Raw genomic sequence first — 10855 nt, forward strand, 5'->3', positions numbered from 1 at the left:
GGTTGCTTACATTTTATTTTCGGTCTACCAAACTTGCCACCAGGAAGCGATATTCATGTGAGGTTCAGTAGCAGCTCAGGAGGAGAGGACGGCTCTGTTTGCTGTAAACTTTGTTCCTCTTCGAGCATTTTAAAGGCACAAAAAAAGCTCTATGACGCTCCTCAGAATCAAAGAAAAGGGCTAAAAACATGTGCTCTTTAAGTCCAAATCCAAAAAGGTTTATCTGTTGGAATCCTCATAGTTTGTTTTTTTGTTGTTGTTTTTACGTTGCCCTCCTATTCAGACTCTTCTCGACTCGGTGAACCTGCTGTCTCTTTAATGCAGGCTGGGTTAGAAGCACCAGTTATTTCCAGCACCTGTGGGTGGGCCTATAAATAGAGCCCATTTTCATCTTCACCTCGGTGTGAGGTCTAGTTTTTGACATCCAGGTGCTCTTTAGCAAGACATAAAAGCTCCCCCTAATAATACTTTGCTTTATAAATTAATATCTGTGGTGCACTGCTGTGCACACTCCTCTTCTTCATCTTTTGCTTTTTGTCGTTTACTGTCTTTTATTGTACCCCAGGCTTAGTTTCATGAGCGGAAGATGTTTTTGGGAATGTCATAGATTTAGAGAAATGAGTCAGCGTTTTGTCAGGTACAACTGGACCAGGAAAAAAAGTGAAAAAGTAACTCAAGTCTGAAAAATATCTTTTAGAAATCCACTTCAAAAGGCTAGAGAAATGTATCACATACATCAGGAACTAGGTGAAGACTTTTGCACGGTGCCATAAAACTGTACCATCTGTAGTTATTAAACATCTCTCCCTCCTGTCTTTGTCTCGGCAGCATCAGACAACAGCCAGCGGTTTCAGGAGACGTGTTTTGCCTTCGCGTTAACGCCGCAGCAAGTTCAGCAGATCAGCAGCTCGATGTGAGAGAAACCTCGGCTCCGTCGAACGCAGGAGGTTGACTTCTTGAAATGGGTATTTCCTAAACGTAAACGGTTGTTTTTCTTTGTTCGCTTAAAAGGGACATCTCTGGGACCAAGTGTGACTTCTCAGTTCAGGTTCAGCTGCGGTTTTGCCTGTCAGAGACGAGCTGTCCTCAGGAAGACCATTTCCCTCCCAATCTGTGCGTGAAAGTCAACGGGAAACCATGCAACCTGCCGGTGAGGAGAGGTTCAGCCAGCCGCGTCACCCGGCGAAACGTCTTTTGTCTCACGCTTGTGTCTGATTTCCAGGGTTACCTTCCTCCAACCAAAAACGGCGTTGAGCCCAAGCGACCCAGCCGGCCCATCAACATTACCTCACTGGTCAGATTGTCCACCACAGTCCCCAACACCATCGTGGTCTCGTGGACGTCCGAGATTGGAAGGGTAAGGGGACAGGAAGCCTCCTTCTGACGCTCAGGGAAGCTGGAATAAGTTTGTTTTAAACACAGGCTTCTAAAATCATCCCAGAAGTGAAGATTTACTGATCATTTTTCTTATGTTTAATAAGATTTTTTTAAAGCTGCTTCTGGTCCCACTGATTTTGTAGGAACTTGTTTTTGATATTTTCTATTTTTGAATGAATCTTTAGCTGGTCGGGTGATGATGACGATAACTGGTTTCAGCCTGAGTCACTGATAAATGCTGTTCTCGAATTTGCCTCAAACAGCCTAAATCCTCTGTCCCCGTCGATACGTTGTAAAGCATCACTTTCGCACACAGTTACATTACGCTTCACGTTCTCGTGTGTCCGCAGAGTTACTCCATGGCCGTTTACTTGGTGAAGCAGCAGTCGTCCACGGTGTTGCTGCAGAGACTACGGGCAAAGGGCATCAGAAACCCAGACCACTCCAGAGCGCTCAGTAAGGACCGCCCGCCTCCGTCCTTTACAGATGCACTCGTACGGCGTGCACAGACTGATGTGTGTCACCCGTTTCCAAACGGCGGGACGGTTTGCCCGTTATCAGAAGTCTGGTTTTAAAAAGACTACAGCATCAACATGCAAAACTGAGAAATGTTTTACAGCTTAGTTTTGATTTAATACTGATTCCAAGCAACATGTTTAGGGCAGAGGTTTTCTTATCGCCGTGTTTCATAACCACTTCTTTTCCCTCTCTGAGCCGTGAAGGCCAGTTTGCTTTAGTTCGCTCTTTCCACACAGCGCCCAGGACTTTCAGGTTTTTACTGATCAGGTCATTTAAAGAAGATGCTGTAATTCGGAATCAGGTTTGTTCTGTGATGATCTGTAATGTTTTCTTAAGGGTTGAGAATCCGTCAAGCTTCACCAGATCTCTACTTTTGTTTGTTATAAATGACAAAATCCATTTTTGTTTATATAAAAGCATCCGTTTTACATAGCTGAGCAGCTTGTCCACACAGAAATCTTTCTCATCTGTACCTTTTAAAACAATCTGCTTATACCCCATAGTGTGTTTAATTGACCCAAACTGATGCGAGGAGATCTTTAAGCTTCTTTTCTACGTTTATTGTAGGTTTCAGATTCAAACTGAGGATAAACATAATGCAATAAACAAAACTATTGTGAAAGAAATCATCAGTTTCAGTCAGTAATGTGTCTTTGTTTAGCTGTGAAGTGGATGCAGATTTTTAAACTCAGTGTTTTAGCCACATTTAGACCGTGTGCTAGTTTTTTATGAAATAAATGTAATCTGTTGCGGTTCAATTTGATTGAGCTTTGAGTTTAATTTCTGCACCGGTTTCTGCCCTAATGTTCTGCATGAAATATACTCGAAGGAGTTTTAATGCAACGATAAAAAAGTCAAAAATTCACAAGAGAAAACAACTGTTTTTATTTGCAATTGCAAGATGGGAGAAGTGGAACAAGACACCTAAACTTGAACAAAAATAACTTTTCTGTTTACTCAAATAATAGCTGATTCTAAGATAGTCAGCTGAAGACTGCAGTATGTAGGCACATTTTGGGATTTTCTTCTTGTCCCCCCATCCAGCCAAATTATTTTATTATGAATGAGAAATACTGCAGGGGGCTGCAGCTGCATTATGAGGAGCTCTTAAATATATTTATAGCGCAGTCGTCTGGTCTGACAGGGATTTAGAGAGCACATCTGTAAGAACAGGTCCGTCTGTTTGGTTCTCCCTCGCTCATATTCATCTTTATCTCTTTATCTGTTCCCTGCAGTCAAAGAGAAGCTAACAGCAGACCCCGACAGTGAAATAGCCACTACCAGCCTACGAGTGTCTCTGCTCTGCCCGGTAATCATCCTCCCTGCTCCTCATGAATTTTTAACATTCAGTCATGCCGAAACACGTTTGCCCATTTTCTCTGCTTCAGTTTTTTTTTTTCCTTGACTTTGCATGTGACTCTGCACGCCTTTATGCACATAACTCATAGCTGCAAACATGCTCACCTGTCAAGCTGTCTTCCAAAGTGATATCACGTGTCAGTTTCCTGTGGGTTTGGCGCATTTATGACATTTAAGAGCGCTATTTACTCGCGGTCCCCGCTGCGGGTTTCCTCCGGGCGCCCTGAACACATATTTGCGTGCTCTCTGTGCAGCTGGGGAAGATGCGACTGATGATCCCGTGCCGGGCGCTGACGTGCTCCCATCTGCAGTGCTTCGACGCCACGCTCTACATCCAGATGAACGAGAAGAAGCCCACCTGGGTGTGTCCCGTCTGTGACAAGAAGGCCCCCTACGAGCACCTCATCATCGACGGGTAAGGCACACAAAGCCACAGTCCTCTTAGGAAGGTGCGATTCCCACTCTTACGTACGCTCGTTTAAATCTAATCACATGAAGCCCGAAAAACTGTGAGTGTCCTGGAAACGTCACTGTGACTCTCAGACGTGTTACTCTCTTATGTAGAGCAGTCAGAAATTATAACTCGTTTGAGGTTAGTTTAAAGTTTAGTCTTGAGAAGTAAATTATTTAGTTAGGTTTGCATTTTTGGAGTGAAAAAAACCTCATAATACTCTGATAAAAAGAAAATAATTTAAAGCTGGGTAGGTGTAGGTGGTTGTTTATTCTCCCAAGATGCAAGAAGAGACTATGGAAACAGTAAATATATAATGGAGGGAAGAAAAATGGTTTCTCAAATCGGTCAGATAATAAATCTGCACCTCTGTTTCAACCTGTAAACGGTTAATTTGCCGACTGTTTAACATCAAAAATGGCTCAAAAATCAACAAAAAAAAAAAAAAATCAGGGAAAGTTAGCTCTGGAAAAGTCAGGAATTCCAAAATGAAAAATGTGTAGGAACCTGATGCACGATTCCGACTTTGTGTTAAACACTCCTTAAACCACAGACACAAACAGGGTTAATGTAAACGTTTTTCAAGTTAATGAATTGTATAAAGACGGTGTTTTCCCCTGCGAGGAGCCTTCTGTTTTAGTCGTGCCTGTAAATCCGTGCGTGCTCGCTCTCAGGCTCTTCGTGGAGATCCTGAACAGCTGCATGGACTGCGATGAGATCCAGTTTAAGGAGGATGGCAGCTGGGCCCCCATGAGGTCTAAGAAGGAAGTGCAGGAAGTCTCCTCAGCCTCTTATAACAACGGCCTGGATAGTGAGTGTGTGTGTGTATGTGTGAGGGGGGGGTAAGGGATGGGCTGGGAGGCAGATTTTAAAATCAGTTTGGTTGGAAGGCTGGGAATATTACAAATAAGAAAGAAAAAGTGCATTTTATCTCCGGTTTATTATTTTTTTTGCACTGTCAGTTCTAATTTGGTAACGCATTAATCCAGCGTCCTTTAAGTTTACGGCCTGATTCTTTAGTGATACAAACTTTAGCTCATTTTAGAGAAGTGGAGACGTGTTTCTGTGCTTCGTTGAGAGCCCTGAAAACAAACTGAGACGTCCGTGCTGCTCTGCAGGCTCCTATCGGACGTCTGAAGGCTCAAGTCAGAGGAGCTCCTCCTCCTCCAGCCACGGTGACAGCGGCAACTGCAAGAAGGTGGAAGTGATCGACTTGACGCTGGACAGCTCCTCGGAAGACGAAGGACCGGATTCGCCAGCCCCGCCGCAGCCCCCGCCGCTCCCGCCTCCTGTCAAAAGAGCGTGTCCGTCTTTGTCCCCGACCTCACCTCCCATCATTAACAAAGGGTGAGACAACACCGGAGTCTGTTATTTTATCGTCTTGCGCTCTTTGCGTCTCATTAAAAGGGGAAGTTCGGGCTCGTCTTAGCCGCTCAGATGAGTATTCAAAGTGTCTTTTTAAATTTCTATCCGCTCCTGAGGGAACTGACCAAGGTGTGTTGGTGTTAGATGAGACGAGCGACTTTCCCCAGGACGAGTATCGATCGCTCCATCTTGCTGCACATCCGCACGAACGCAGGGTTAAAGTTCAGCGAGTTTTAAAAGTGTAATTGAATGTTTGACAAACCTAGTAAACGACTGAAGAGGTGGATAACTTCCTGAAACTTTATCGGTTTTATCTTCCTGCCGAATTAAAATTCATTACTACTAAAAGCATCTGCTGCTTCATTTGACTTTGATTGAATCCCGTGAGGGTCGCCGTACGGAGCTTTGTGTTTCGGGCTCAGCAGCGGGATGAGGAGTGCCGTGACACTTTCAGGACAGTTACAACAAGAAGTAAAAGCCTGATTATAAATAGATTAATACCTCCGTGCGTCTCCTCCGTCAGCGTGTTGAACCTGCACCACCAGGCCTCGCCCGTGAGCCGCACCCCCAGCATGCCAGCCATGGACACCAGCTACATCCCTCCTGTCCCCCCGCTCATCCAGGATTACAGACCCTACTACCACACCCCCAACGACCTGTCAGGTAAAAACACAGCCTGTCTTTTAATGGGAATTCTCATTAGAGTTACCAAGAATGAAAGTTAATTTAAGGAGATTGTACACCACCCAGAAATATGCTTAAATATCAAAGTAAAGACATTCTGAGATCATACAGGGTTTAGCATCACTTGCTTTGTGTTTTATCTCATTGCTTTTTTAATCAATTTTACGACAATTAAATCGCGTGGCTTTTTATTTTCTTGTAAAGTTGTTTATATTTGACTTCACTAATTCCGCCTGTGCTTCACTTCCAGAGTTGAATTTCTTCTCTTTTCTTCAAGGAGACAATCATCAGGTATGTTTACTGGCGCTGGGCGTGTTACGCTGCTACATTTTGCCCCTTAAGTAAGTTTGCCCCGGGGTAAAAATTGCTTTTCCCAGAAACAAACCTTTCCACTGGAGTAAGCAAAAAATAAAAAAAATAAAAAACTCCTCTTGGCGAGGTAACTAATTAAAAATAAATATTTTAAAACCTGACGGTAGGTGGAATTTTCCATAAAATCCTTCGAGTACACAGTGTTCCCTCTTTTTTTTTTTTTTTTTTTGCTCCTTGTGGGTTTTAGTTTCCTCGAGCTATTTAAGGAGTCGTGAGAGCAAAACGTTTGACAAATGAAAGTTGTCCGGAGCGAAAAACATTCTCTCGTTTAGCCTAAGTGAAATAATATCCAGCTGCTGTGGGTATGAGACGTCTGCTTCAGAGATTCCTGCTGCCAGTCTGATACCGTGAGGACGACCGGAGTTTCAAGAACAACCTGCGCAGTATTCAAGAGGTCCAACATTTTCAGTCTGTTTTGACACCGGTCGGTCTGCAGACCTCACTTATTTCACTGGAGCTTTGGAAAAACAGACTGAATCAAAGACTTTTACCTCAGAACATGAAGAAATATAACCACTGTTGGTTTGTAAATATATCTGTGCCTTTCTTTGGGCTTTGGTTCAGTGAAAGCTTTGGATTTTGTTTAAAAGTTGCCTTGGCTGCTGTGAAGTGGCTCATTGGTTTATGGAGGTTTTTAAGGTTCAGGTTTCACACGTTCCTCTTATCAACCTGGATTATTACACCTCTGCACATCTGGTGGACATTGCTCTCATTCTACCTAATGTTTCATTCAATTTGAAGTGCTTCACAGTTAAAAACATTAAAAATATGTTTGCTTAGGAAGAATAAATATCACAGTTCTTTGAAGATGCCATTGTTCATCTACCTGAACGTTAAAGTTCAGTGCCCCCTTTTTAAGCCACCTTTGGTTGTTCCAATAAGAACCGATCAAGCTGGTCGATGGCGTGTGCCGGCACACACGAAGCAGGAATCTCAGAATCACCTCAGTGACATCAGCTTAGATCTGCAGGCTGCACACATACTCACTGACTCCGCTCTGTGGCTGCCAGCTCAGAGGCAAGACTTTCGGCCTTTTTCACCAAACAGTTCCACAATAAGGCCGCTAAAACAAGCTCCTCTTTCCGTCCCCACTGAGCCTGCCACGTCCCACCACACAGATGATGCTGGCACCGCCAGGCCGTAAGAGGAGCGGCATATAACTAGCTTTGAGCATGACCCAAAGAATATTTGTCAGCCCCGGTCTAAATATTGCAGGGGCTGATCGCACAGACTGTCTGTCATCACCACGTCACGCCCTCAAGGCACGATGCCGTCTTATCCTCATATACAGTCATGAGAAAAGACTACACCAGAGGTGTCCAATCCTGGTCATCGAGGGCCACTACCCTGCATGTGTTACTTGTTTCCCTGCTCCAACACACCTGATTCAGTGGTTTAATCACCTCTTCATGTTCTTTTAATCAGCCATTGATTCAAATCAGGTGTATTGGAGCAGAGAAACAAGTAAAACATGCAGGATAGTGGCCCTCGAGGACCAGGATTGCCCACCCCTGAACTACACTCTTCTTTGATTCTACAGATTTATGTCAGGACATGTTAAAAATAATCTGGTCTTTAATAAAATTATTAAAGTATACAAAAAAAACAATTGATTCCTACATGTCATTATTTATTTTAAAAAAACCAAAATGGTCAAAAACAGTTACAAAAGTCCACCACATGATTGATTAGATTATCGAACCTCCTTTAGCAGTAATTACTTTAAGTAGACTTTCTGTATGACTTTATCGGCCTCTCTCATATTGATGTGGAGGAATTTTGGCCCACTCTTTTTTTACAATGTTGTTTCAGTTCATTGAGGTCTGCAGGCAATCGTTTCTGCACGACTCTTTTAAGACCTCGCTACAGCAACCAGTCGAGTAGAGGTGGGGGCTCTGACTGAAGCGTTGCAACGCCCGGATTCTTTTCTTTATCAGCTGTTCTGTTGCTCCTGGGTTTTGGTACCACCGTGTCGTTTTACATGACCCAGTTTGAGTGGAGCTTTAGCTGTCAGACAGATTGACTCTGTTTTTAGTAAACAGAGGAGTTCGTGGTCGACTCGATGACTGTAAGGTGCCCAGGTCCTGTGGCTGCAGAACAAGCCCAAACCATCAGCCCTCCGCCGTCGTGCTGACAGCTGGCAGGAGGTGTTTGTGTTGATGTGCTGTTTGGTTCCACCAAACACGGTGCCGTATGTTACAGCCAGACATTTTTACTTTGGTCTCATCTGTCCATCGTTCCAGAAGTCTTCTGGTTCATTCAGATGAAACTTTAGTCGTGCTGCCATGTTCAGTCGTTTTCTTGAACTTTAACCTTTAACCTGCTAGCTGAGGTCTCTACAGTCTGAGATGGAGCTCTTACGTTTTTATCACTGACAATTTGTCAACTCCTGGAAAAATTGGCAAGCTTTTCCACTTGTGAATAATCTTTCTCACTGAAGAAAGATGGACCTAAAACCGTTTAGAAATGACCTTCTAACTCATCCCAGACCGTTGTTTCTCTGAGGTCATTGCTGTTGTCGTTCCTCCTTGGCCTCGTTAACACACACCTGGTCACACTGATGATGATCCAGTAATAAAGTCCATCTGATTGAGTAGCACCTGGCTTCTACTCCTGTGGAAGCAGCGAGGGATGAGTTTCATCATTTTGGCCTCTTTACGCAGCCCGTCCGGAGCCAGCCCGTTTACCCCTCTCTGCTTTCTCGTCCCGCAGCATTACAACATGGTCATGGCAGCAGCGGCAGCCGCCTCGACCTCGGACGACCACGAGCTGCTTCTGAACCGCTTCATGCCCTACAGCACCGCCTCGTCGGCCTCGCAGCTGTTCCTCGACCAGTCCGCAGCCGCCCCAGCCACGTCGCTGACCGTGCCGACCAACGGCGTGAGCAACTCGGGCGGCGGCCTGGTGTCACCCGGCGGCCTCCGAGACGCTCATTCCACCCACCTGTCGTCACACGCCGGCTCGCACTCCGCGCACGCGCACCCTGGGGTGGTGACCAGCAGGAGCAGCGCCGAGGCGGCGGTGGCAGCGATCTACGGCGGGATACCTGATGTCATATCGCTGGACTGACCGGAGACGAGGCGGCACGCTCTCGGCTCGGCTTGAATGCAGTAACCAATCACATGCAGGCCGCAGGGCGAGGCTTTGATCCAGAGACTAGACTGGGCCCGACTCGTCAAACTCTGCAGGTCTGCGCGGTCAGAACGACGAGCCTGCCTCGAGATGAGCACTAATCAAACGAATGGGTGACTTCGCTTTAAACGGGGGGGACAGCCGTGGACATTCTGTCGCGCCTGTGAAGCCCCTCCCCCCACGTTAATTCTTTACTGGTACCAACAAGGCACAAGCAGCAAAGAAGAGACCTGAGCTAAAACACAAGGTTGGAAGGTCCTTTTTTTTTAAAAAAACGCAACAAAAGCAAGGAGTGGCACCGTGTACAGAGAACAAAATCTATTTTCCTCTTTTACTTTTGTATGTTGGAAACATTTTCAGTCTGGTGAGCTGCTTCGAATCGCTGTTTCTACAAGGAGGACTGAGTCGGGTTTGTTTCCTCTGTTTTTCCTCCTCTCACAAAAGCTTCAACAAAAGCCTGTTGCCATGTCGTCCTCCTTTTCTTCATTAACTCTACTCCATTTTCATCTCTCCGGCATTAACTTCAGTTTGCTCTCCCTCTCTTTTGTTTGGCTGGAGCTCGTGTTCAGACTCAACGACACGAACGTCTCCGCTGGAATTTTATTATGCTTCTAAGTTATGTATGATATTTAAACAGGTATATATGCATTCCCTTTGACCTTCAGGTTGATGCTGTGGTGAGTGCGCAGGAAGAAAAAGAACCTTTTTTTTCCCATTTCCACTCCTTGTAAAGACTCTGTTGTCACACAGCATTTATGAAATGAAACTATTTATACTTGCAATTTTAGACTTTTAGCTGGAAGAGTTTTTGTTTGTTTGTTTTTGCACAAAGCCAAAAAAAGAAAAAAAACATAGGTACTTATGAAAGTGATCACAATAATCAGAATGCAGTCGTGAGCCAGTGCTTTCAGTCCGTTCTTCTCAGTCGACTGTTAAAAACGAGTTTCCGTCGAAGCCGTTCGCGGCAGCATCCGGCCTATTTTTTCTTTTTTTTTTTTTTAAAGACACCGGCGTCCACGGCGCGCGCACGCGAGCGAGTTTAAACCAGTGCCTGTCAAAGTGCGCGCTTCTGAGACGCTTCGAATTAATGTCTTAAATCGTCACTTGACCTCTGCCCCGGGCGCTTTAACCTGCTGCTGATGTCTTTACCCCTCCCCTGTCTAAAGGAAGTGTCTCTCTGGGGAAAAAAGGGTGGAGAGGCTGAGAGGGCAAACCAGTGCACGGCCTGTACCGGAGCTAAGAACCCCCCCTCCTGTCTTCGACGAGATGAGCAGCATCAGGTCTGTGCGGCCGTGGCGGAAGCGTTCGCCGTCGTCTCTGCGGGCTGCATGAATGTATCGTACATCTTTAAGACCGGACACACTTTCCCGTTCGCTGGTCTACGTCCTGTAGACCTGGTGCCCCCCCCTACCCCTCCCAGCCCGCCTCTCCTCCACTTCTGCCCCGCATCCTTGAAAGTTTCCCCGTGTCCGCTGCCGTCAGCGTCTCCTCGACGTTCTGCCGGAGACGGGGCAGCAGCGCTCTTGAAAGCCTAATTATCCCGGCGACGATGATTTAATGGCATTTGACAGCCGCCCACGCCACCCCCCCCCCCCC

At 45.6% G+C, this 10855-nt stretch overlaps 1 protein-coding gene across 2 annotated transcripts in view; it reads left to right on the forward strand.

Moving 5' to 3' along the window:
* LOC108237844 (E3 SUMO-protein ligase PIAS1-like) overlaps positions 1–10046 on the forward strand; it is a 52414-nt gene extending 42368 nt beyond the window's left edge. For both annotated transcript variants that reach the window (XM_017419540.3, XM_037980008.1), the window contains exons 3-13: positions 829–913; positions 1012–1150; positions 1223–1357; positions 1728–1833; positions 3132–3205; positions 3510–3670; positions 4381–4517; positions 4825–5053; positions 5595–5734; positions 6006–6046; positions 8840–10046. In XM_017419540.3, coding sequence (XP_017275029.1) covers positions 829–913; positions 1012–1150; positions 1223–1357; positions 1728–1833; positions 3132–3205; positions 3510–3670; positions 4381–4517; positions 4825–5053; positions 5595–5734; positions 6006–6046; positions 8840–9196 — 1604 coding nt within the window. In that variant the 3' untranslated portion in view covers positions 9197–10046. The remainder of the gene's footprint in view (positions 1–828; positions 914–1011; positions 1151–1222; positions 1358–1727; positions 1834–3131; positions 3206–3509; positions 3671–4380; positions 4518–4824; positions 5054–5594; positions 5735–6005; positions 6047–8839) is intronic.
* Positions 10047–10855: the final 809 nt, after the last annotated feature.

Source organism: Kryptolebias marmoratus, linkage group LG15, assembly GCF_001649575.2.
Source record: "Kryptolebias marmoratus isolate JLee-2015 linkage group LG15, ASM164957v2, whole genome shotgun sequence".
Lineage (NCBI taxonomy): Eukaryota > Metazoa > Chordata > Actinopteri > Cyprinodontiformes > Rivulidae > Kryptolebias > Kryptolebias marmoratus.